Here is a 27,262-nt window from a genome sequence, read left to right as displayed (position 1 = left end):
TCCGTGCCATTCTTCCTTCCCCATTCCTGCAGTTTGGCCCGTGTGACATCCAACAATGAAAGGTCCTAGAAGAGATGGCTTTAGGGTCCCCTGGTGGGGCCTCCTCAGAACACTCATACCCTGAGGGTCTACTGCCACCCCGCTCCCTTATCAGGCTCTTTGGGGAGGTGAGGGGGACGCAGCCATTGGCCCCGAGGGGGAGGCATGCTTCCATCTGCCCCCTCCTGAGGATCCTCTCTCCCCAAAGGGCACGTCCCACTGCCATTCCGAAGGCTTTAGGGGCTCACAGGTTCTGGGGGGGTCAGTAACAGGCACCCCCTTCCCCTGTCACTGTCACAGCCAAGATTAGGAGGGACACCTGGCCTCCAGGAAGGCGTCTTGGGGGACAGACCACATGGAGAGGAATGCTGCTGGTGCCAGACCCCCGGCCCCTCCAGATGGATGTTGAGGGGAACCCCAGCCTCCCAGGATGGATCGGAACCGAGGGAATGGGGGAGGAGGGCATTCTCCCAGGAGCCTAGTACAGCTGTGGCTTTTCTCCAGAAACTTCCAGGCAAAGAGACTGCTCTGTGAGCATCTCTGGCTTGTCCCAGGCAGGCCAGGAGCCTGTGGGGGCCGGCCCTTCCAGAGGTCTATGCAAAATGCACCCCGTGTCAGAACAAGCTTGCTCTGTGGGGCCTCCGTGTGTCACCCGCCAAGCTTTCAGGCCACAGCCCCTTAAACCACCTGCCTCTTCATCCTTCTCAAGCTGCCCCTGCACCTCTGACCTCAGATGATGACATGACGGGGTCTTCTCTGCCGGCGGACAGTGCCCCACGGCCCTCTGCCTGCACGGCCCGTCTGCCATGTCTCTTTCATTTTCTTTTCCCCCAGCTTTATTGAGGTATAATTGACAAATAAAATTGTGTATGTCTAAAGTGTACAACAGGATGCTCTGATATCTCACACTTTTCCTAACTATTTGGGGGCACTTAAGAATGCACAGAGGAGGGTTGCAGCTCTGCCTGGTGACAACAGGATCTTACAGGAGTCTGAGCAAATGTCAGCTCTTTAGTTACTTAAAAAACAACAACAGCAATGAAATGTCCTCGTGGTAAAAGCATTTGCAATCTCCTCTTAATTTTGGGAGCTGAATCCATGAATGAGACTAAAGAGATACCCAAGGAAGAAGTGACATACTTTCTGCTTAGGGGGAAAAGGAGGAGTGCAGGTAAAGTTTGATCCAGCCAGGCAGGGGATGAGAACTGCTCAAGCACTGAGCATAGGAGGGGGGCCCGGATGAGAGTTGAGTGTCGCTTGGAATGTCTGACCTTTCTTGTGCACCTTTGGGTGCCCAACTCCATGCTGCACCTGACAGATGCTCAAGAAATGTTTGTTTCTACAGGGGAACGGGGCTGCCTCAATCTGGCAGATGTGGGCTCAGTACTGAAGGACAGAAACGGCTAGCGTTTTCCTCCTGAGGGAGATGCATCCTTCCCTCAGGCTCTGACCTGAAAGGCAGGCCTCGAGGTCCATAGTGCTATGTCCTGCTGCAGAGTGGGGGGGCCCCGCAACGTTGCCAATATCTGGGTTAGCGGGTGACGCTGCCTGCCTTCCAGGAATCCATCTGCACGAACAACAAATCCAGCAGAAGTAGCGGCTTGTGTTTTTGCTTCTCTTTAAAATTTGCAATGAGACAAGATCAAGAGGAGGGGAGCGCTTTCCCACCGCCTGCTTCTTCTCAGGCGCCCGGTGGGGCGAGCGCAGAGTAATCGTGCTGCTGGAACAGCCGTGCCGCTCTGCCCAGAGTGCTCTCAGGGCCTTGTGACTCATTTTTCCCCCGAAGCGAAGTTACAAATAACTTCAAACTTTACAAGAAAACTGCCACCAACACAGCAGCAGACATGTTAAATAATCCACATGTGGTCGAGGAAAACTCCCAGAAACTTCTGTCCTTGTGGGCAAAGAGCCCCTTCCCTCCACAGCCAAACGCCCCCTCCCTCCTCTTGTGGGGCCTCAGGGGCCGTCTGCTGACACCAGGAGACAAGAGAGAAGGGTTCTATTTGGTTGGCAATGGGGTGGGGAAAGAAGGGGGTACTCTAGGGTTGAACTTTGTCCCCCCAAAAGATGCTGAAGTCCTAACCCCCAGTACCTGTGAAGGTGACCGTATTTGGAAATAGGGTCTTTACAGAGGTAATCAAGTTACATTGAGGTCATTAGGGGGGCCCTCATCCAATATGACCCACATCCTTATAAAAAGGGGAAATTTGGGCACAGAGATGTGCACACGGGGAAGACGATGTGAGGACACGGGAGACGACGCCCTCTATACACCAAGGAGCACCTGGGACCACCGAGCTGGGGGAGAGGCCTGGAACAGTCTCCCTCGCAGCCTCAGAAGGACCAGCCCGGACCACACCTTGGTCTTGGACTTCAGCCTCCAGAACTGAGACAATAAATGTCTGTGGTGTAAGCCCCCAGTCTGCGGGAGCCACGCAAACTCACAGAGCTCCCGAGGCAGAAAGACTCCCTGCCCCCACGTGTGGAGCTTTTATTTGGCTCTGGCTGACGTTCTGCGATGATTCACTGGCACCAAGTCGGAACCTGGCAAACAGGCCCGTGGACAGGTAGGCAGGCCATCCCGATGGAGCCAAGGAGTCGAAAAACACGGCTCTCCGGGAGGGGCCAGAGCATGGAGTGCACGGGCAGGTGGCTCTCCCACCTCGGCCGCCCAGCTCTGCACCCTCCAGCTGGACAGTCAGAGCGTCCGGGTTAGTGTAGTGACACCCACAGGGACATGGGCCCGTCAAGTGTTTCTCCTTCTGATCTGCTCCTCGGCCGCAGGAAAAGGGAGCAAGTTGTCAATATCCTGTCCCGGAAGCCGGGAGGCTCATTCATTCCCCGTAGGTGCTATTTACAGGTGGGAGGTCGAGATGGCTGAGTTTATTAATTGATGACCCATCTCCGGGTGTTGATGTGTAATTCATTTCCATGATTTTTCCCAGGACACAGCAGAACAATGGGCTCTGTGCTAGCCAGGGCTGGAAGGAGCAGGAGTGGGGGGACAGTGCCCTCGGGGTCCATAGGCCCCATGAACATCAGGGGCTAATGGGGAGACCAACAGGGGGTCTGCGGCCAGGGCTGAGGGCCACACATGTGTGGGGTGACAGGCCCATTGAGGCTGGTTCTAAGGGGGAACTGGTGACAGAGAGCCCACCAGGAGGGCGGGCACTGGAGGAGAGGGACCTGAGTCCAGGTAGAGGAAAATTCAAGAAGGAGACAAAGTGTAGCCATCTGCGGCCCAAGATGGAAGTTTCCAGGGCCTTGATGCTCCTCTCTGAGCGGCTGAGGCAGTGGTCACATTGGCCAACGAAGGACGGCCACAGTGCCTGACAGCCACCCAGACCCATCACCCATGACCACCATTTATTCATGCATTCACTCAATCAAACCCACCTAATGGCCTCCCTAGCTTCCAGGCTGTGTTGGTCATCCATGCTGTGGGACAAATGGCCACAAGCTCAGCGTCTCAACACCACCTTTTGTGATGTCAGATTTGTGGGTCGGGAGCCTCACTGTGGCTTCGCTGGGTCCTCTGCCTGGGGTCTCAGAGGCTCTGGGCTCCAGAGGTGTCAAGCAGGGACCAGAGATCTCCACTGTTCTGAGGCTCCTGGGCCCTCCCATGGCTGGGCTGAGTTCTTATCTGGAAGCCCGACTAGGGAAGGAAACACTTGCGAGCTCATCCCAGGAGTGGGTGGAATTAATTTCCTTGTGGTTGTGGGACGACAGCCCTGGCTTCTCACTGGCTGCCAGGGGAGCCGTCCTCAGCTCCTAGAGGCTGCCTGCAGTCCCCTGTCCCCTGAAGGCCGTCCAACCACATGGCAGCTGCTTCTTCAAGGCCAGCAGGGGACAGTCTCCCTAGTGAGTCTGCTGGCAAGGCGGTCCTGTATGACCAAAGGTAATCAAGGGATGATGGCTCCTGTCACCTCTGCCATCTTCCAGCGGTTAGAAGCAGGTTGCAGGCCCCGCTTGTGCCCCCGGGAAGGGATCTCCAGGGGCACCAATGCCAGGAGGGGGATTCATGGGGCAGATGAGGCCAGGGCAGGGAGTGCCCAGAGGGTGTCTGCTCCATGTGGCCGTGCAATAAACACTGTTTAAGGGAGTCATGAGTTTTCTCAGCCAAGGGGAGGGATGGTGGCCAAGGTGGTGGACTCGGGAGCCCAGAAAACACAGGGGTGGGCCCCGGAGCCAATCAATACTCTGGACGCCCTGACTCTGGGCTCAGAGTGACAAAGGGGGACCAAGGGCCCTTCTGTCCTGAGGGCTTTGGGCTCCCCCGCAGGCCTTTCCCACTGCGACCAAGCGATGTGCTGCCCCCCGGCCAGGCAGGTGCTGAGCGAGCGGTCAGGTGGTCTTCACACGCCCGCTTCTGCAGGGCTCCCGCATGCAAAGAGCAGTGCGGCCCAGGCTCTGAGCAAGGACTCACCGTGGAGCAGACGCAACCCAAACGGAGGCACCTGGGGCCAGCCCCCAGGCGGTGCTGTGCAGAGGGGATAGCTTCGGGGCGGCCGCCCCTGGGGGCTGGGCTCCGTGGGCCATTCAGCGGGGTTTCTCCCCTGGAGAAGCCGAATTGGAGAAGAGGAGAGGAGGCAAGGCCAGCCCGTGGCTGCGGTGCAGGCACGCCTCTGCCTCTCCAGGGCCCTTCTTGTCTGTTTCCCGTCCTGCTTCCTGAGATGGTGCTTCTCACCTGCCCTGAAGTCCAAGAGCACTTATGGGGGCTCCAAAACCCACCCCTGGATAAACCGAACCTGGCCACTTCCTCCTGACCAGACCTCCCCCAGAAATCCCCTCCAGGCTCCCAAACTTGCCACCCCAGCCAGTACCCGCTCCCCACTGTGAAGCCCACTCAACTCCAGGAAGCAGACTGTGGGCCCCTCCTGGCTCCTGGGGTGAACGCTTCCCAAACCATGCAATTACTAAGGCTCCCCCACCAAACATAAAAAGATGATGGAACGTTGAATAGGAATGCACACAATCCTGACCACTGTAAGTTTCCAGTACAACCCCCTGGAGTGGTGCCCCCCCCCAGCACACACGCACACATAAACACACACTCAGCCTCTGCTAAGGGGTTCTACAGAATGCCCCCCACATCCACCTCTCTTCATCCCCATGGAGACTGGAGCACCATTTCCTCTCCTACACTGGTCCCCCCCCCAGTACCTCAAAATGTGACTGTATTTGGAGAAGAGGCCTTTAAGGAGGTAATTAAGGTTAAATGATCATAAGGGTGCGGCCCTAATTCAGCAGGACTTGTGACATTATAAGAAAAGGAAGAAACACCAGAGAGCTGTCTCTCTCTCTCCACCTGCACAGAGGAAAGACCATGAGGACACAGGGAGATGGCGGTCATTTACAAGCCAAGGAGAGGCCTCAGGAGAAACCAACCCTGCCGACCCCTTGGTCTTGGACTTTGAGGCTCCACAACTGTGAGGAAATAAATCCTGTTGTTGAAGCCACGTGGTCTGTGGTACTTTGTTATGGGGCCCAAGCAGACTAATATAGGAGGCCCCACCACCCAAGGAAATCACTGGGGTGGCCAGGGCCAGCCCCTCCAGCGTAGTGACCAAGGCCATCTGAGGTCTGGTTTTCCCTCTGGGATGTACTGGCAGCAGCAGAACAAGCCTGGTTTCTTGGTCAATCCCGGACACTCCCCCACTTTTGCCACCCTGTTCTCCTCCTCAGCCAAGCCCCTCTGACCAGTTTGGCCCATGCCCCACCCCATCATGGGCTCTCAGAACCAGGTACGTCTCCGTTACAGACCTGTCAAGATTCTGTGTCATGCTGGCTTGTGCACACTATAGGTGACCTGCCTCTGCCTTAGACAGAAGCTTCATGAAGGCAGGAGAGTTCGTCGTTATGCTGTCCAAGTTATTCCAACCTCAATCTCAGGGCACTTCCTGGGGAAGGAAGGGAGGGAAGGAGGGAAGCAGGGAAGCCTAGCCCAACTGTATGAGTAACATGGGACTGGGCCAGTTACAGCCTCTGTTCTGACGCCATAACATGCTGCACTATGGGAATAATCAATTCCATCTCACAGTCAAAGATCACCTGGCGCCCTCCATCTGTGATCTCCGTGCCCCTCAGAGAAACTGGTCAGTGGTACATACACGATCAACATGTGCGATCTGCAACCTGTTCTGCCCCGGCACATGCCCAGGTCCTTCTAGCATGTTTTTACCCCTTCTCTTCCTCACCCATCCTTACCCCATCACAGTTCCCCAAACAAAAGCAAGTAGGGATGTCTACATGCAAACTCAGTGCTCCCACCTTTCTAATTGGGGGTTCACTTTGGTGCACGACTCTACTCCAGGGGATGGCAAGTTTTTTCCATAAAGGGCCATAAAGTAAATATTTTAGTTTTGTGGATCGTACAATCTGTGTTGCAACTACTCAACTTTGCCACTGAGGCGAGAAAGCTGCCATAGACACCATAGAAATGAATGAGCATGGCCATGTTCCAATAAAACTTTATTTACAAAAGCAAGAGGAAGGCCAGATTCGGCCCACTAGCCATAGTTTGCCAACCCTGTTCTGAGTCCTGTAAAGTGCTGGTCTTGACCCCTGATGACCTCTCGGTGCTGACTAAGCTCACTGATGGTGTGGTCAACCCCAAAGGCTGCCATCTGTGGACCACAGAGCCACTGGAGAGGCACTTCCCAAGGAGTGATCTCTGGGACACCATCCTGATAGATTCTCTATACTCGGGGTTCTTTAGTCAAATGAGAAATGAGTTTGAGAAACACTGTCATCTCCCCCTCCCTCAAGGCAGTGCATGACATACATCAGCATTCTGTGAAATTAATAAAAAAAAAATCAACTAAATTGGAGTTGGAGGGCCTGTAGGAGGAGCTCTCATGCCCTGTGATACATTGTTGATTACTCCAAACAGGAAGGGCATATCCTGCATCTCTGACAGGAAGGTGTTTTCTGCTTCACTACTCAGCAGGAGGAAGGAAGATTTCTCTCCCAGCCCAGCAACAGCCCAGCCAATGAGAAGCCTCTACACGTCAGACTCCCAGTTTCCTCCAATGGACTCTTTGTTTATTACACCCTCCCCAACTCCCCCTTTTCTCTATAAAAGCAGCCCCCTCCTTTGTTCTCTGGATTTGCCTGTGGTCCCCATGGCCTTTGTACCCTAAATTGCAGTTCTTTTGGTTGTTCCCTAATAGGCTCATTCTGCAGGGAGAACAACTGGACTGTTTCCTTTTTCAGTTGACAATATTAACGGTACCCTAGCATACTAACGTGCTCCAGGAGTCCTGTATTAGGAAAACCCGCTGACCTTTGTCAACCTGAGTCCTCCCCACACACTTCTGTTCTAACGTAAAAGTTTTACAGTAAAGCCCCCATTGGGAGGAATGTCCTGGGGCTGGCTCACTGGAGAACACTGTCCAACATGACCTCTCAGGCCACGGATGGGTCAGGTGACCCACATGTGAATCCTGGGTCGGCCACTAACACGCACTGGGGCCCGGGGCAGCACGGGCTCTTTGCAAGCCTCGTTCCCCTGGTGGGAGGAGGAGGGTATCCAACAGCAGGCTTCCTTGTTCATGACACAGGCACTCCTTGAGTGTGGTCATGCGCACGGCCCCAGCTGAGGTGCAAGGGGACCCCAGGACAGGATGGATGCAGCCCCATCGCAGTGAGCTCACTCGACTACCCAGGGTAGGCGTCTCCCTGAGGACTACAGGGAGGGGAATGCCCAGTGCGTAGGCAGGGAAGGGGCGTGGGGTGCTCCACCCAGCGCCTGAGTGAGGGCCCCCCCCCCCCACATGCGGGAGGCCCACCCTGCTGCCCCTCCACTGCTTCCAGGGACATCAGCTTTGGCACCAGCTTTGCCGTAGAAGTGACTTTCCTCCTCCTTGCCTGCTGGGCAGGGGAGGCCCTTGCTACTCCGGGTTCCCAGGGCCCTACCAAAGAAGGCTTCTCCACACCTGGATGGGACTCCCCTCCTGTATTCAGCTGCAGGGGACCAGTCAGCCTCAGCTGAGCTGAGTGCCTCCACACTTCCCCGCTACCTGGAGCCTGAGGGGCACAGGCAAGTGGCTTCATTCTTTTCTCCAAGACACGGCCGCTTTGCTCACTTTGGAGACAAGCTGGAATTGCCCACATTCGCCCACGTGGGCTGGTGGTGGATGCCAGCAGGTGTGTCCCGGGATGGCCATGCACACGCAGCCCCAGTGTGCGTAGAGACCAGGGTGTGGAGTGTCCGAACAGGAGCAGAAGCACCTTACTCAGGCTGGGCTTTGTCGACTTTGAAAAGCACCAACATTGTTATCCTGTCTCTCCTTTTCCTTTCCTTTATCTCTCCCAAAGATCTAAGGACCTGCGTGGCATTTCACCCTGTGACCCATTCCCACAGCTGTCTCTGAGCCCAGAAGTTTCATTTTTAACACCATTCAGAAAACTGATGTGGGGTTGGCTGTGGACCTGGCACTGTGCTGGGAGTCAGGGGCACAGGGCTGTGGGATCTGGCAGGGGGAGGTTTGTTCCTGATCCTGACGGAGTTCCCAGGCTGGGTGGTCACCCATGGAAAGTACTGGGCTCTCAGGTGAGATGTGCTGTTATTGGCATTGGTGGGGCGCGGGGAGGCCAGGCGTCTGAGCAAGTGACTGTGAAATGAGAGAAGTCAGGTGAATGCCAGTAGATGGGGACAAAGGATCCAGAGGTCCTAGAGGTGTGGGCAAAAGGAAGAGGGGCGTGGAGGGGGAGGAGCAGGAGCCTGGCCAAGGAAAGGCCCCCAGGTTGCTCCTGGGGGATCCCAGGAGGCCTCCTCGCCCTCTCTCCCTCTAGGCTGCCAGGTTCTTAACGAAGGAACCAGGGAGTGCCTCTCCACCGTGGGGCAGGGGCGGGGATTTTAAGCGTCCCAACAGTGATCAATGGCCCAAAGGATAAACTGCTGATGGGAAGACGGAGAGCTGGGGATGTGGCCAGAAGGACGGTGGGCGTGAGTCTTCAGGATATCTTGGGAAATGTGTAACCTTCCTGCCTCCCTCTCCTTGCCCCAATCTCCACTCTGCCCCACACTGCACCCACCCCATGGAAGTTTGGGGCAACAACAGGGCAAGTTAAGTGTCTGTTCTCCATTAAGCGGCAGCCCCCACGGCCAAGCCGGAGGCTTCATTTTTCCTAATAACGGCCTGGAGGCACTAGCCCATCCTTAGCCGCTGCTGAGATATCAAAGGCAGCCAGCACTGCTGTTGGCCTTGCCACACGTGGCTCATGTCTCCCAAGCCTTTGGAAACGGGTGCCCTGCCTAATCTGACGGGTCAGCCCTCCACCGAGCAGAAGGGGCTCCCCAGTCTTCTGAGGACAAGCAGCAACCACGGACGGGGGTTCTGGATGCAGGGCCAGCCCTGGGTCTGGGGTCCACATGCCCTGAATGTAGGCCCATGGCCCCATGGGGGCCACAGAATGTGAATTCCCAGTAAAGCCTGGGCCTCAGAGGGAAGAGTGAGGGACTGAGTCTCTGCCAGGAGCAAGGCCAGTCCTGGTGTGGTTGGAGAAGGCTGTTAAAGGGTGTGCTCCAGATGGTCTGTCCCCATGCCTGAGAAGGAGCTGATGGAAGGCAGGGGAAAGTGCCTGGGACGACCGATGCACTTGGTGGTGTTTTCCCAAGAACCTCTCTGACTGGGGCAGGTGGGGGTTGCAAGGCCCCAGAGGAGCGGGTATAGGAGTTGGTGCAGGGTGGTGTCTGGGATGCATTCTTGAGATTCTGCTGACCCATTATGTGACCAGGTGAGGATGCCAAGCTCACCTCAACAGGTGACGGGTCACAGGCGAGGCCAGGACATTGCCAAGGCCAGCAGGGCAGAACCGGGTTGCACATTTGGGCACAGCTCTACCACAGCTCCTGTTTGAACTCAGGGAAACACCCAATTCCTGCTCCTGACCAGGCCACGCCCCCGCCACTAGCTCCAGCCCCACCATCTCCTTCCCCCGTCCAGTCTCCCTCCTGCCAGGAGGCCTCCGCACTTGCCCTGGAAGGCTCCGGGCCCGCATCCTCCCCGCCACCACCTTCCCACCAGTCAGGCCTCGCCCTCATGCTCCCACCTCCCTCCGTGGGGGCCTCCTTGGCCATGACCTAAGTCAGCCCCAACGTTCCATCTGACTCTCCGCAGGTGCCAGGCCATCCTGAATGACCTCTGTGTGTTCCCGCTTTTTGTCTGTCCCCTGCCTGCGACGACAGAGCCTCCTCTGTGCTGTCTCTTGTGGACACTCACTGCTCAAGGTAGATCCTCACAAGCAAAGAGGAGAAACGCCCACCAGTGGCTAAGGCAGGACCTCCAGACCCACCTTCTCACGGCCACCCCTCGCTCTCTCGACCCCGAGCTCGGCTCGTCCTGTTCAGCTGGACTGTGTGGGACGGCAGCTCCTCAAGCGTCAGGACAGTCCTTTGTCTCCTTAAGGACTCCCCCTCGCAACACCTCTGCTCCCTCCATCATGATTCTTCATTCTCTACTGGACCATTGGCATCAGCGGGCCAACACGCCTCCACACGCCCTTGTTAGAAACCAGCCAGACACAACAAAACAGCAGAAATTCTCTCACCTCTGTCGTCCTCCACCCTCTGCACCCCCAGCCCCATCAGGCCAAACTCCCAAGATCTCCGGCTGCCCAACTGCCTCCACGCACTCACCTCCTGTCTCCACCAGTCCCCTCCAGCGGGCCTTTCTCTTATCCAGCCTCCAATCGCCTAACCTTGACTAGGACCTCGACTAGGACAAAGGCGACGGTCGCCTTGTGCTCATCTCTCTTGCCTGCTGGGAGCTCTGACATGAGACCACTCCTCCATCCTCTTCCTCCTACCCCTCCTCCCCTTCTCTTCCTTGGGGAGGTGCTTTCTTCTCCAGGCTTCCATGGGGCCGCCCTCTGCTTTCCTCTTCCCTGAGCACTCTTCCTCATGCTGCGCTGACTCCCCAGGGCCCAGTCCTCCGTCCCTCTCTCACGCCGTCCACACCCGCTCCGGGTCCACATGACCTTCCACATCAGACACTGGATGGCTCCTGAATCTCCACCCCAGACTGCACCTTCCCCTGGCTGCAAACTCACAAACCCAGAAGTCCCACAGACGCCTCCTCTTGATGGCTAACATGGCAGCTGAAACTCTACATGGCTGACCGGGGCTGCTGACTGGTCTCCAATCTGCACCCACCCAAGCTCACCCGTCTCAGTCAAAGGCACAACTTGCAGTTGAAGACATAAGTTGCTCAGACCAAAGACTTGAGAGACCTTCTAGATTGTTCTCTTTCCTTCACTTCCCCATCCGATTCCTCAGTAAGTCCTCATCCTCACCTCTCACCTGGATTCCCACTATGACCCCCGCTCCGGGCCCACTGCCTCTGCCCTCCTCCCACGGACTGTCCTCCAGGAGCTCCAGAGCCTACAGGAGCATCAACAGGATCACATCTGTCACTTTGTTTATCCCAAATACTCAGAATAAACCCAGAGCCCTCACACAGCACCTCAGGGCCCCGCCGTCCCAGTGGTAAACCTTCCTCAGCATAAGCACCGCCCCCTCTGTCGGCGGTTTGAGAACCGAAGAGTGGAGCCTGTGCTTGGCAACCTGGGAAGTGCTGTTAAGGCTACAAGAGGGGCGTGTGTGCAGGGGAGGGTCTGGATGTGCAGGGGAGGGTCTGGAGAGAGGAAGTTGTCCCCTGCAAAGGACGTGCTGACTCACCACTCCAGCCCACACCCCTCCCCAGGCCTGAACCCCTGTGATGCGGCTCCCACCAACCACACCTCGGGGAGGCTGCTGATCTGGCACATTATGGGGGGTCTGTTGATGGCTTCCCAGGGTAGATCTGACTGTCTGAAGCCTTCCAGGGCAGAGAAAGGCCACGAAACAACTAGAACAGCTCTGGCCGGACAGCTGCACGTCCTGACCCTAATACCTTTGGGGAAGGATGCTGAAGGAGACAGAACAAGTAGCTCTGTTCCAGCACAAGTGCCGTTCCATCCTCCCAACGCAGCCACAGAGCGAGATGGACTACACGTGAACTGGGTCCGCTGACTATCACTCACTGTCTGCTCAGCTTTCCACCTGGGTTAACATGGCCAAGTCTCAGAACGACCGCGAGGTAGAAGTTATTTCCAGGTTCTGCAGGCAAAGAGACCTGCACTCCGAGGTCACGTGGCATAGTCAAGGACACGCTCTGGCCAGTGTCGGTGGGCGACCAGCTCCTGGGCCAGGTCTGGGTCAAGGCAGGGGCATCTTCATCCCCCACACATCCCATACATCGGTTACCTCCAAGGGGAGATTCTGAGCCTTTGCTCCTGTGACATACTCAGCATCTCCACTGCTGAAAGAAACTTCTGGAAAGGGAAAAATACTCCTCTATTATTGCTTATCATCACCTCCTAGCAACAGACTTCAAGGCGGAGATTCACTGAACCACATCGAGAGCAAAGACTCAAGGCCTCGTCTTCCCGTCTGACCATATGGCACACTCACCACGCGTGTGATCTTAGCTGAGTCTCCAGAGCTGGGCGGCCACCACCGGGGAGCGCTGGAGCTTCACGAGGAACCTACCTGCCACAAAGGTGCGGCTGGTGCTTCTCCCACCAGGTGTATCCAGCGGGACCCTTTCAAGCCAACACCTGCGATGTGGGCCACTCCTGGGCAGGGGCCGGGGTTCACCCAGCTCAGGGGAAAGTGACTCCTCACCCCAGGACGGCAGCTCTGACACCCAGTCCACAGCCTGCTGCCCCGCCAACCCCAGAGCTGGCCGGTGCCCAGGAACCGCTGGGCTTGCGCCTGGCCCCCCAGGATGGCAGACTGTTGATGCTGGGGCGGGGGCAGCAAACCTCTGCAGCTTCTCCTGTCATTGACGACAAACCAGGAGGGAAGTCTTGCCAAGGCCATTTTTCTAGCTACAGGCGGAAGGAACACAGGGCCACGGCAGTTCAGAGCTGGAGGAGGGGCCTCAAGGGTTTTCTCATCCAGCGTCTGTTCTAGAGGCGAGGAGACTGAGTCTGGGGGGTGCCGCCTGCCCGGCTCCCTCTACCGTCCAGGCCTCTGGGCTTACAGGAGCTCTGGTCTCCAGCTCTGTGCTCAGCCCTCCCACCCAGCCACCGCTTCCCCATCCTCTGTACCCCTGCACGTCCTCCCCACCCCTCAGGACTCATTCACTCACCAAGAAGCCTGGCCAGCCATCCCCCCACCACCTGAAACCACCCCTCCTCCTCTGATCCGTGTTTCCAGAATAACAATTGTGTGACTGCCTAAGTTGTGGCTCTGTGACATTTCCTCTCTCGTCCTTAGCTGTCATTTCTTTCCTGTTCAAGTAGGTGTCCTTACCTGTCTAGCTTTCCCAAACAGATTTTAAACTCCTTGAAAGAGGGCGAGGGGCTGCGTTTTCCATCACCTCACCCCTCCCCAACCCGAGATGCAGCATTTAATTCAACTAAGTAACAGAGTTGATGGTTCCTCTGCCATCAGAAGCCAGAAATTCTACAACCGGCCCTCTTAACATAGCCAAATAAAAATTCTAAAAACGATGTTCTGTCTAATATGTAACCTCAACGTTTAGAATCATTCCCCTGTGAGGGGAGGAAAACCATAAATTCAGTCCACCGATGACAGATCTGTCAGCAATTCAGTGTTTAGTGAAGTGCGGGACGTAAGGAAGACACATGCCACAGGGGGGTGTCGCCTGCAGCTCACCAACACCCAATACCTGCATAGCCGGTCACCCCACTCGTCACCCCCAGAGGAGACCGACTTCCAGGCGGAGGAAGTGTCAACTCAGGCCTCCCTGCAGCTCTCGAGGGCCGAGGCGGGCGAGTTGAGCACAGGCGCCTAGGTAGAAAGTGTGCTAGGAGAGGCCCCACGGTTCTGCAGGAATTCAGGAAACTTCTGATCCCTAACGTGCACTTAGAAGGAGAATGAGGCCCTGGGGGAAACAAAGAAGCTTAAGAAGCACTAAATGCAGTAAGTGGGAACGGGGAGAATGAGAAAGGGAACGAAAGAAAGCCGGTGATCAGCCCTCCCAGAACTCCAGGCTGGCTTTAATGAGTTGGAGCTCATTTATCCACTGGGTGTGAACACAGCTTTGCTCAGCAAAAGCAGAGGGGAGCCCTGGGAGGCCGGATGGGTCCAGAGAGCTGTTGGCAGGCACACGTGATGCCGCGACAGGTCGCCATCCGAAACCACAGCTGGCAGGACGTGCCGCACTGCATCCGTTCAAAGGCCCCAGTTAAGACCCTACAGGCCAGCCTCGCCAGCTACAGAGCTCAGGACGTTTAGTGAGCTCTGAATGCTCATTTGTTCCTTGATGCTTTTATCCCAATTAGGCCACTCAAAACTTTTGAAGTTCATGAGTCATTTGCTTCAAATATCTTTAAATTAAGGACAGATTCACTTCCCTGGTAGCAAACAGCCAGCCAGTTAATTAAAAGGGTCTCAGCATTGAAAATACCACCGCAGCTGCTGGCAGAGGGGAGGAGCACGTCTCTCCCCACAACAGTGGACTCCCCCCACTCCGATCCTGCGTGGAGAAAGCAGTGCATCCTCTGAGCCCTGCTCCGGAGGCAATCCGACCATCAGAGCAAGAGGAGCTGACCCCAGCCTGTCCTTCGTGCTTTCAGAGGGACACACCTAAAGGACACTGAGGGCCTCCTGGTGACAAGGACAACGCAACTTGGAAATCATCCTTGGAAATGCATGAGTGGATTCCAAAGTAAAAATTACCAGGCTGGACCGGGATGACATCTGAGCCAATGCATCCTTGAGCTGCTGGGTGTCAGGAATACGTGATTGATCCAAATGGGAACAAACCTTGAATGACAATGGGATCTAGAGGGCTTCTTGGCCCCTTCTGTGCGGTGTACTTTCTGAGTTGTGAACCTGAGCTGTTGAAGAAAGTGCCAAGGGTGTCTAACAGGCTGGAGAGTCTCGGGGCCGGGGGCCAGCAGGCAGGGTCTAAGAACTTCAGGCACAGGAGACTTCTACAGAGCACTAACTGTACGCCAAGCACCCGCGGCCCGGGAGGCCCCACAGCGGGCAAAGGCAGTCACGGAAAGCAGCCGCCTTGCATTCCCCACAGCTCCCTTTATGAGTTTCAAGATTAAAGCCCAGGAAATGACTTTCTGTTTTTCTCCCGGGAGACTTTGTGATTCCAGACTCAGAACACAACCAGCAAGAGAGCTGTCACAGGATGGCACTTCGCTGTGGGGAGCCTTCCTCTCTCGACCGTAAGTGAACTTCTGACCCATCTGACACGCACCCTCTGCCAGCACCATGTGAGGATGGAGCTCAGTGCCTCAGTGAACCTGAGCCAGGTGATTTTCCACCCTGAGCAGTTCCTGGCCAGCGCCATCTACACCTCTGCATGCAGCACCAAGGTCAGGGTTGAGGACGTGGGACCTCAAAAATGACCTCATCCAATACCCCCACGATGGAGCAGCAAGTGGGGCTGCAAGTTGGTAGCAGCAAGTCGTTACAAGGATAATAATCATCATTGTCATCACCATCACCACCATCAATATCATGTCCATCACCATCATCCTCATCATCACCATCACCACTACCATCATCACCATCATCAATGACCACCATCAACATCATCACCACCATCATCATCACCATCATCGTTGTCATCATCATCGCCATCATCATCACCACCACCATCACCATCATCAATCACCACCATCAACATCATCACCATGACCATCATCATCATCACCACCATTATCTCCATCATCATCTGCTCCATCATTATCATCACCTTCATCACCAACATCATCACCATCACTACCAGTATCACCACCACCATCATCATATCCATCCTCATCATCACCACCATTATCATCACCACCACCATTATCATCACCACCATTATCATCATCACCATCATCATATCCATCATCATCATCACCACCACCACCATCATCATCATATTAACAGCAGCAAACATATATTGAGTAGCTTTCATGTGTCAGGCACTGAGCACCTGGCACACACTATCTCACTTAATTTTGACAACATTATTAGATGGTTAATTCTGTATTTCCCATGGAGGCACAGTAAGGACAAGCTAGTTACCCAAGTTCAGCTGACACAAGGTGAGGACAGAAATTTGAAGGAAGGCAGGAGCACTCTCAACCACTACAGTAAAACCAGGAGGAATTTCCCGGTCACTTCACTTGCAGGGTGATTTCAGCAGCTACTCCATGTAATGTTAGCTCCTGAGGGAGTTCAGAATACCTCAAATCACCAACCACCTGCCCTTTCCATGCTCGGCAATGCCTGTGCTACAGACAGACAGGAAAATGTAACATTCTAAACATTTCTCTACAGAAGCAAAAACAAAACTCACAACTCCCAAAATTTGATTCCAAACATCCCTCTTTGGATAGCAGAACTGACAATGAATTCTCCATGTCACTTCCTAGAACCCTAATTCCAGAATGTGAGGTGCCCTGGCAGTGAGGGGGCAAAGCTGGGTGTGTCTGAGATGACGAGATTCCCTGGGGGCACATTTGCCCTTGACACCTGGACCCTGTCCTCAGAGTCACTCTTGCTGGGTATAAAAACAACTGGCAGGGACGGAGGAGTCGTAGGTGCCGGGCCCTGTAGAAGTTTCTCCTCTGCGTTGATTCACTGAGTCCTCACAGCAACCCTTGAGGAGAGCAGTTTTGAGCTTTATTTTGCTGATAGAGAAAATGAAGCCGAGAGAGCAGAGAACCTGCCCAGGGTCACACAGCTACGTGCAGCAGAGCCCAGCTTCACAGGCAGATCTGCAGCCTGGAAGCATGTGCTGCTAACTGCCATGGTCTGGGACCCCCAACCACCCTTGCCACCTCAGATTCTGAGAAGTGTGAGTGGCGGTCGTGCTCCACACAGACTCAGGGGCCCGGGTCCCCATCTGACGACAGCAGAGCAAGGGGGACTTGGGGGACTCCTGTTTGGGCTCTCGATGCGCCAGAACTTATGTAGCACCAGCTGGGCTTTGACGGACCCGGCGAGGGGAACCATCTCCACGTTTTCTCTCTTCCCTTTGCCTTGGCCTGGGAGCCCAGGACTGCCGGCTGTCCCTTCTCAGCATCGGGCATCGCTTCCCAGAATTAACATTGCTCTGCATTAGAAGCAAACGCACAGAGTTTCCCCCTTTTAAATTTGTTTTGCTAAACAAATTAATGTAGCACCAGATTATATTATGAAGAACCATAAATCTTTTCCAAGATAAGCATCTGTCGAGTTGGATTAGCAGCATCCAATGTACTGTGAATTAATTTGCTAAGCCTTATAATGCTGTCCCGGGTGTTTAACTTAGTAATAACAAATGCAATTTGGAATAAATGGGAACCTGCTTTCTCACCCGTGTCTATATAGTAAGTGACGTATGCAGAGGAGATGACAGTAAATGAATACAGCACTAAATTCTATTATGATGATGGCTTGTGAGTTTATTGAGGTAAAAACAAGTGCTTTGTGAACTGCTCATGGGAGCCTGGCACAGAGCTGATGAACCGCAGGCCCCTGTGACCGTAGATTCTGAAAGCAGGCTATGAGGGAGATGGCCTACGCGTGGCCCTGCAGAGCCCATGGTGCTCCCCAGCTCACAGCCTCCATCCCTGGGCCCGGCCCCTGACCCCTGGCATTGAGATGGAGCTGGGTTTCCTTTCACAGATACGTCGCTCTCTAGGGAAGAGGAGCTCAGAATGAAAACTGAGGTTCTCGTGTCCCGTAAAGGAAGGAAGTAGGTCATGGCACAAAAGCCACCCACTCCATGGAAACCCGTCCAACTACCGGCCGTGGTCTGCCTGCCGGCCAGGAGGCAGAGTCAAGTGCAGACGCCGAGTGCAGGGGAAACGGTGGCGCCTTTGCGGAACAATTCTCTTCCGTCCCCTGGGTTGTGAAGAGGACCCCTACGGGGCCCGCAGAGCCCAAACCCTGGGGAGCGTGGGGAAACAAGCGGAGGAAGCCCCCACCCCTTTGCACTTACGCCCCGGCATTTGCATCCCGCTTCATGAAGTCAGCGGACATCGCTGCGTGTCTAGGACTGCAGGCAAAGTCTGCTCCGTGAACTTCTGAGTCACAGAGGGGCGTGGGGCCACGGCCGGGTCACAGAGACAAAGGGAGCTGGGGGCGGCCTGGAACACAGGGGTCCTGGACTCGGCACTCTCCCTCAGCTGGCTGTGAAGCTGGGTACACGCCAGTGGCTACCCGTGAATGGACAAGCTTTGGCCTGGGAGATTTTCAAGGAGCAATTCTGAGGCAAGCGGAGGGGAAGGTACAGGAGGAGAAAAGAAAACAAAACTACACGGTAGTAGATATTTCAAAGCCAAGAAATGGTCATCGTCCACAGGCACATCAAATGACAGAGGCAGAGGAACCAGAGCCATTTGCTCTGACCTGCATCCTCCAAACACCTCGTAACCTGTCTCTGGAGAAAGGACACTCCCCAACCTGAATCAGTGTGCAAAGCCTCACCTAACACCACGGGAAGTTCTTCCTTACACCTGACCTCAGTCTCTCCTGCTGTTTAAGGGGATTCTTAATTCTGGACCAATCTGGCAATCACCTCATTATAGGGCCACACCCTTGAAGGTTTTTGAAGACTCCACAGGGCCCCTAACTCCATCAGCAGATATGCCCACATCTTACTCCTGGGCTGGCCCAGGAGACAAAGTTCCACCCTTTGGGAAGATGTGGCTCTGTGTCTGGCGGGGCTCAGACACCCGTAAGACAAGCACGGCGGGCACAGCAACCACTTCCAGACCCCCACTAGGGATGGAGCTCTCCGTTTTCCTTCCACCAGCCAAAACGGCCTGGCTCCCTCCTTCTAGAGCACAGCCTACACTTGCCAGTACACATGTGTGTGCAAGTTCAGGGACACGCAACGCCCCATCCCTCCCCCAGGCCCCACACCCAACTCCCAGCCCTTCGCCATCATTGTTTTAGGCTCCACCACTGGGAAACGGAGATTCCCACAAGGGAGGATCACACGGGCACAGCTCAGCATCCCTCCCCCCTACGAGCGAACCCCAACCAAAAGAGAGAGAGAGCCGTACCTGAGGTCTCCCCCAGAATCCGTGGGGGCTTGTCTTGGCCACCGTCTTTGCTGGGACTGGTGGAAGGCTCCGTTGTGCTAAACCCAACTGGGATCCTATTCCTGGGGTCCAGGGGCTCGGTGACCCCCTTAGTCTGCAGCGTCATGGAAGTGGCCGTGGTGGCCATAGTGGTGGTGGTGGTGGTGGCCACAGTTGTCTTTCGAGTTTGGAAGATGGAGACTGTGGTGGGGCCGTAGAAGCCCGGAAATGTGTTGGATTCTGGGGCCTCCTCCTCCCCGGTGGGCCCCCAGGCAATGAACTCCGTCTCCGTGGTGGGCCTGCTGCCTCGGAAGTCAAAACCATTGAAGCCGGGCCCCTGCAGGTGCCTCCTCCCCCTCCGCAGGAGGGCCTGCTGGTCCGTGGTGGCCCCACTGCCCGCTGGGGACGACGACGAGGAGGAGGAGGAGCCGAGGGACGGGCTGGATTTCACAGCAGCTGGGGGCTTGGCGAGCCCCCCTTTGGGAACCAGGGCGGCCACCTGGTCCCGGGGTCTATGCGCCCGTTTGGCACGGGGACTCTGCATCTGCCCGTGACCGCGCTCCACGCGGGGCGGGCGCGGGCTCCACACCGGGGCGGGGACCCGGGCCGGCTGTCCACTTTTAAAACTCCACAACCTGGGAGGCCGGTGCGTTGGCCGCGGCAGGAGCCGGAACTCGGGGCCGGGGCCCAGGGACTCACAGGCGGGCAGATCCATGGCGAGCTGAAACATGGCTATAAGTATCCAAGCATGGCTTCCTAGGGAGCAGCCCGGCCAGCGGATGCACACGGAACTGCGTGGAAAAGAGAGAGCAGCGTCAGTGTGGGGCCCCGAGGGCCGTCTCTCCACCCCCCCCCCAGGATGAGGGAACTCCCTCTATGATGAGCGCTAATCCCAACTGCAGAAGGGAATGAACCCTTTCATTAGTTCACTTCAAAGGCTACTCAAGGGCGATCTATTAACTGGCATCCTAAAAGAACAGTCCTGACTGCGTGTGTTTACAAGAGCTCGTCCCCACCTCACGTCTCTTCCAAGGAGCTCGCAACACACACGGCTGGTTGGTAACACACAGCCCACCGCATGGGAGGGAAACCAACCCTCAAACCAACCCCCATGACAAGATGGCCTCAGAGGCCTTCCATCCTCTGCTTGCTTTCGCCCAGAATAAAACGGAGGCACCAAGAGGCCAGCAGGTGAGGGAACGGCCGAGCCCTGAGCACAGTCTACGCTCCAGGCCCAGGACCCAGTGCATTCCTCCAGGTCACAGAAGTCACCCGACCCAAGCTGGGTGACTCGAAGAGCGCAGTCCTCTCTCCTGAGGTTTGGAGGGGCAGAAGGTAACCTGTTGGGCTTCCCGTGGGGCGCACAGGCCAGCCATCTCCTGAGCCCCTGCCACGCGCTCTGCACTCTGCACGCCCCACCGTCTCCCCTCCCCCTGGCACCTCGGCAAATATGCATGTGTTGAAGCAGTGCACATGCTGTACACGGGAAAGCTTCTTATTTTTGGCATCCTCTGGATGTGCTCAGGAACACGAGACCTGCTGTGGATGAGCAGAAAGTTTACCCGGCTCTGTGCAAGGCGTCTCCTGGCGATGCGCCGCCTCCCCGCCTCCCCGGTTCATCTTCAGTGCAGGTGCCCTCTGAAACCTGATCATCCACCCCCACAGCCCCCAGGGAAGGCTGGAGAAAGGGCAGACCCCGCACAGCCAGGTGAGGGTTCGGGGCCGCCTCTCAGCAGGCTGGGCTGTAGGGAAGGTGAAGCTAGGTGGGCTCACGGAGTGGACCTGAAAATGCAGAGCACAGTGGGAGCCCCGTGGAAGGGCTGGGGGTCAGGGCCCATGCTCCCCATCCCACCAGCTCAGATAATTGAGGCCAGGTGACAGGCAGAGTCAGTGCTCGTCACCAACATCACGTCTGAAAATTGACATGAACCCAGAACTTCAGTGCCTGTTGCAGGTGGGGGTGGGAGAGGGCATTGGGTGCTTGGAGCCACAGCCAGAAAGTTGCTCCAAACCAGGCCGGGAGAAATGAAGTTTGGCAATTTTTCTTTATGAGGTGTCACATGACTTTAAAAGGGACTAAATCAGTGAGTGAGTGTGTGTGTGTCACTGTGTGAGCACAGGGGTGTGTTTCAGAATTGCGTGTTGGGTGTGTGTGTGAGATAGTGTCAGTGTGAGTGTGTGTCAGAGTGTGAGGCTGAGTGTACGGTGGGTGTGAGTGCATCAGCACGTGAATGAGTGTGTCAGTGTGTGTGAGGGTGTCTGTGTGGGTGTGTCTGTCTGTGCTCCCCCTCCTCACTCCGCACTGAACCCCACGTGGGGCTGACCCCACTCTCACCGATACCGAGGACCATGCTGCTGCCCGCCGGTCATCAGATGTTGAAAAGAAGAAACTTGCAGTAATGAGCGCTAATTACCAAAAAGGACTCATCCCCAAATAAGGCCCCAGTGTTTTAATCAGAATGAAAGTGCTTTGCTGAAGAAATTAAGAATTGCTCATTATGCTAATGCCTCCGCAGGTTTCTGCTGGGGTGCAATTTCCCTGCCCAGCCAGGCAAGCTCGGTGCAGGGACCGGGGCCACTGTCACAGCAGGCAGAAATTAGGTCAGTGTGAAATTCCCCCTGCACATAAGGGCACCAACTCTGCAGCCGCAGTGACTCAGGGAGGAGGCTGTGGAGCCTCTGCTGCTCCCACCACTCTGCACACTGGACGGCGGTGCAGGCCGCAGAGAAATGAGATGCTGCCCAAGCAGGCGTGGTGCCTCAGCCCAGAGGGGACCACCAGCCACCATCAGGTACCACCAGGCCCCCTCAGGGCCCCACTGGGCAGGCTGAACGAAGAGCAGCCACAGGCAAACCTGCCTGCCGTCAGTACTTCGAGACATATCGCCCCAGGAAATTAAAACCGTGGCACCTGAGCCTGTGCTCGCCTGCCCGCCCTGGCGTAACTTCACACACAGGTGAAGCTATTTGTGAGCTCCGTCATCTGTGAGCTGTAATTGGTTACCATGGAAACCCCAGCATTTCCACACACCCAGCTGTTATGCAGAAAAACCCACCCACTGCAACAGCAGGGAGAGCTGGATTCGTTTTTCCTCTTCAAGTTCAGTTTCTTCCTTCTTTTTAAAGTGATGGATCTGTTCAGAGAGGGAAAATATGGAGGGCGTGGGGACAAGTCAGGACAGGGGCTCCACCCCAGACCAGCAGCAAGGAAAGGCCTGGCCGGGGGGGGGGGTTGCAGAGAGAGCCCCTCCCACAGGGAGGTCAGGGGCCAATTCTGTGGCCAGCAGGGGACCCACGATTGGTCTCTTTACAGGGGTCAAAGGCCCCAAATCCTCTGCTCTGTCACCTGGCCCATTGGCCTAATGTGCAATCTGGACCTTCCTGGTCCTGGGACACACGTGGGGACTTCCTGGGGTGAGGCCGCATCTTGGCACAAGCGGATTCAGCCACATCGGGAAGGACCACATGAGGAGCACCAAGTGACGTCTGTCCTCATCCCTCCAGCCAGCCTTGCAACCAGGCAGGACCCCAGGAACACTCTTCCCTCTGACCCCACTCAGCACAGGCCTGGGAAGCCCCCAATTCCACCCTCATTTCATGATTAAGAGGTTCTTGGAGGATCACTCCCAAGTCCTCTCACCCCAGGAAGGCATCGTGGTGCTGTCAGCCATTTCCCAATATGGCAGAGGACCCCACACATCTGCAGGAGGGAGGCCTCTCGGCTGCCGACGATATCACTAACTGTCAAAGCTAGCATACAACACATACACACCAGGGATGCCAGGCCACGGTGCAGGCAGAGGCTGTGCCAGCTCCCCCAAAACTCTGGGGCATCCACAGACCCATTAAGAACATGTCCCCACTTCACACCCATGAAGATGGCTACAAGCAAAAAGAGAGACAATTCCAAGTGTTGGCGAGGATGTGGGGAGATGAGAACCCTCAGACAGTGTTGGTGGGAATGTGAAATGGTACAGCCACTACGGAAAACAGCCTGATAGTTCCTCAAACACTAAGAGTTACTGTTGACCTAGAAATTCTACTCTTGGGTACAAATATATGCCCACACAAAACTGGGTACAGGAATGTTCACAGCAGCATCACTCATAATAGCAGAAAGAGGAAACAACCTAGTGTCCGTTACTGATGGATGGATAAAGAAAATGTGGTCTACCCCTACAGGCCACAAAAAGAAGCACTGGCACGTGCTACAATGTGCATGGACTTGAAAACAATACACGAAGGAAAAGAGGCGAGACACATGAGGCTACATGTCGCCTGATCCGTTTACATGAAATGCCCAGAATCAGTAGAGAGATCTGTAGAGATAGAAAGTACATCAGCGCCAGGAGCTGGGGGCAGGGGGAACAGGGCGTGACTGCTAACGGTAACAGGGTTTCCTTTAGGGGTGATAAAAATGTTCTGGAATTAATAGCAGTGATGGTTGCACATCCTTGTAAATATATTAAAACCACTGAACTGTACACTTTAAAAAGGTGAACTTAGGGTGTGTAAGTCATATCTCAAGAAGTGGATGTGTGAAGGGTAGTGGGGAGACCGACTTGGGGTGCGCTGCACAGCATCCTAACCTGGGCCCTGGCCTGGCAGGTGGAGGGAGGGAAGGATGCTGAGGCAGGAGTGGCCCCTCTGGGCTGCAGGCACACTGCAGTGAACGCGTCGTGGGGACGTCTCAGACTCGTCCACACGATCCTCGCTGGGCCTCGCCCCTCGCGTGAGCGCCCGGGTGCCCAGGTCCACACCCTGAGATGGACGGCCGGGATGGCGCCCGCTCAGCAGCGGCCCCACCCAGACCTTCCGGTGGAGAACAAGCTCGCCCACCTCCCCACCTGACAGCTTCCAAATTGGGAACTGCTGCGCCACCTCACTTTAGTTTCTAGTTTGCAGCATTCTTGCTTCTCTTCCTTTTAAATTTTTATTGAAATCTTTTTTTCCCAAGAACAGTTTAACAAGATTCAGTGAATTGAGATTCAATTTGCTACCTTCTGTATATTTTCTTCCCAGCATAAAATCTCTGTCAATTAAGGGAGACAAAGACATGTCTCCACTCGAGGTTGCACCTTTCCCCGACGGGGGCAGGTGTGCAGGGGCTGCCTCCTGCAAGCAGTTCCCAGAGCACTGCGATGATGAGAACCTGGGCTGGCCGGGCCAGAAGCTCACGCAGGAGCCCTGGGAGTGCCCGGCCCAGAGGCCACCAGGAATGTCCAGGATGGGATGGGACCTCAGAGCCGTCCGCAGGTGGCCAGTCTGTCCCAGCCCTGCCACGGGCAGTGACGAGCACCCCACACACAACCCAGCACTAGATGACTGAGGAAGACCCCAGCCCCCAGAGTGTCTGCTCTTGGGCTTGTCATCAGCTGGCTCGAGGGACAAGCCACAGTGGGAATAATTCTGTTTGATGGAAAAGTGGGCCTATTGCTTCTGCTCTGCAAGCCCCAGTTTTTCCATCCTTCACACCAGATGGTTGGAGCAGGTGGACTCTGAGGTCTTCTCCCCTTCTAAGAAGATGTATGCGTCTATGATCAATAATCGACAGGGTACAGCTGGAAATGACTCCGGGGACGCAGGCAAAGAGACACAGATGTGCTTCTGGCACTCCGTCGGCTCATGTGAGTCCCTGCTCCTTTGTGGACACTCCCCCGCCCCAGACATAGATGTCCCCTCACCTGGGGCCCAGGGACCCTGTGGAGACTCCCTGCCCCTCCTCAGCATGACTCCGTGTCCAGACGCTTCTTGATCTCACTCCTCTTCCATTGGTTTGTTTGCTTAAACTTGTCCTCTTAGGATAGTTCTCAATTTTCATAAAAATTGCACAGAGCACAGAGAGTTCCTATGTACTCCTGGTGCAGATCCCCTGAAGTTAACATCCTGTACCACCTGGTGTATTTGTCACAACTAAGGAAAAGCACAGGTACATTACCATTAACGAAATTCCGTGCTTTATTTGGATTTCATTACTTTTTCCCTAATGCCTTTTTTCTCTCCCAGGAACCCACCCAGGACACCAGGTGACATTGAGTCGTCACATATCCTCAGGCTCCTCTGGGCTGTGACAGCTACTCAGACTGTCCTCGTCTTGGGGACCATGAGAGCTGTGAGGAGGGCCGGTCAGCTATTCTGTCGACTGTCCCTCTATCGGGATTCGTCTACTGTTTTTCTCGTGAGTAGACTGGTGATGGGGTTTTCTCACCACATCATGTCACAGGGAGCTGCTATCGACACGACTCACCCCTGTTGATGCTGACCGCGGTACCCTGGCTGAGGTCTTGTCTGCCAAGTGTCTCCACTGAACGACCTCCCTCCCTTCCATATGGATGCTAACATCAGGAAGAAGGTCACTAAGCACAGAGAGCCTCTTGGTGGGGGCACCCACTTCTTTTAACACTTCATAACTCACCCCTTTGACAGCCAAACGGGCTGGAGGAAACGGAACGGGACAGATCTAAGGAAGTAACCGTCCCACGCAGAGCTGATGCTGGATGACAGGCACTATTTTCCCTTTCCTTAAAACTTATGCTTCAAGGGTTTCCAGGGTGTTGGCTGGCATGGCGGAGCCAGTGGGTCCAGCCCCCAGGGATCTGTCCCCAGGGAGCTGGAGTGAGGCCTGAGAGGGACGGCGTCACGGAGATTTGCTCTCAGGCATGCTCAGAGCCACCTTCTCCTAGAACACGATGGTGTTATTCCATTCCTTGCAAAGACGAGACGAAGGGGCAGCAGGCTTGGGGTGCTGGATGGATGGGGCTAGCAGCGAGCCTTCTGAGAACAAATCCCAGACCCCGAGGCTACGACTGAGGGGCCCACGGCTGCCAGGCTCAACCCCTGACTTTGGGCAGAGAAAAACCCCAGGTGGGGGCCCTTTTCTCATCCCTCGTCCTCCTCCTCTAAAACATGCACTCCATCAGGAAGAGACATGTGCTTTTTAGGTGGGAAGGGAGATCTTGGTGCCTGCTGCAGACAAGGCCCGTCACCCCCAGGTTCTCCCTCGATTCCACGCTGTCCCCAGCTCTCTGGCGCCCCTGCCCTGGAGAGAGCGATGCCATCTCCCCAGGCCGCAGACCCCCGTCTCTTCCCTCCACACGAGAACCTCTGGTGCCCACACAATCTCAGGGAGCCTCCTTTCGACGGCGTCCCCCGAGCAGCAGGCGGTCCCCCACCAGATCTCAGGAGCAGAGAGCTGCCCTCCGTACTCAGGGACACACAGTCTTTTGGTCTCTGTCCCCAGCATCGGCTCAGGAAAGGAACACGCTCTCTTCTGGAACGCAGTCACAGGTTCCATTTTCCTAATGAAACCCACGGAGCCGTGATTCTCCTGAATGGCATTCTCAGCCCGATGTCACTGAGCGTCTGTCAGATGCTGCTCTGTCACCTCATGACTTAGAGGATCAACAGCGTCCTCCCTCTCAGGAAAGGCGCCCGGGTTGCCTAGAGGGCTTTCACGTCAATGGCCCCAAGGGATTTCATGGGCACGCGTGATATTTGACACAAAGAGAAGGAGCAGTGTTGGAGAGAAACCTCCAGAAGGACAAGAAGTCTCTGGCTACTCTCTTTCCTGGAGCATGGGGGTCAGCCATGGGGTGCCAGGGTCCTCTAGGCACCCTCCCCCACAAGAGCAGGTCTCACTCCTGGGTCCCAGCCTGGGAGGCGCCAAAGCCTGAGTGGACCAGGGGCGTGCCTCCTGCCCGCTCCAGGGCAGCTGAGGGCCAGCACCTTGCAGAGGGTGTGCTGGCTGTAACGCGGCCTCCGCCCAGGGCCAGGGTCATCACAGGGGGCGTGTGAGAAGAATCTGAGACCACCCCAAATGTGTGTCCACCTAACCCCTCCGTTCGCGTTCACCAGCCGCAGTGGGAATCGCAGGATGTCCTGGCTGGAAGGAAGAGCTGCAGTCTTCTGGTCCAGCCCACCCCAAAGCCAGGTCCTCCACCCACTGCTGCGTGGGACATGAGTGGGGTGATCAGCTTAGGTCCTATGGTCAGGCTCATGCGGGAAGCGGTAGGCAAAGCAAAGTGAAACCAGTCTCTTGACTGACCCCTCCCTCGTGGGGCATCTGTGGGTGAGTGTTCCTACGCCACACCCTCAGACCCGGATGATACCAAGACCCACAAATGAAGGGGCCTGGCTGGGGTCACAGGGAGCCAGCATTGGACCTGGACCCGGACTCACAGACTTA

General features: G+C 55.7%; 1 protein-coding gene across 2 annotated transcripts in view; it reads right to left on the bottom strand.

Annotated features, from left to right (window-relative positions):
• Window positions 1–27,262, bottom strand: part of AJAP1 (adherens junctions associated protein 1) — a 127,412-nt gene that overhangs the window by 47,136 nt on the left and 53,014 nt on the right. For both annotated transcript variants that reach the window (XM_058552736.1, XM_058552738.1), the window contains exon 2: window positions 19,060–19,868. In XM_058552736.1, the coding sequence (XP_058408719.1) occupies window positions 19,060–19,868 (809 nt within the window). The remainder of the gene's footprint in view (window positions 1–19,059; window positions 19,869–27,262) is intronic.

The sequence above is a fragment of the Diceros bicornis genome, chromosome 13 (genome assembly GCF_020826845.1).
Source record: "Diceros bicornis minor isolate mBicDic1 chromosome 13, mDicBic1.mat.cur, whole genome shotgun sequence".
Taxonomy (NCBI): domain Eukaryota; kingdom Metazoa; phylum Chordata; class Mammalia; order Perissodactyla; family Rhinocerotidae; genus Diceros; species Diceros bicornis.
Note: the sequence above shows the minus strand (reverse complement) of the source record. Positions and strands in the feature narration are given on the sequence as shown.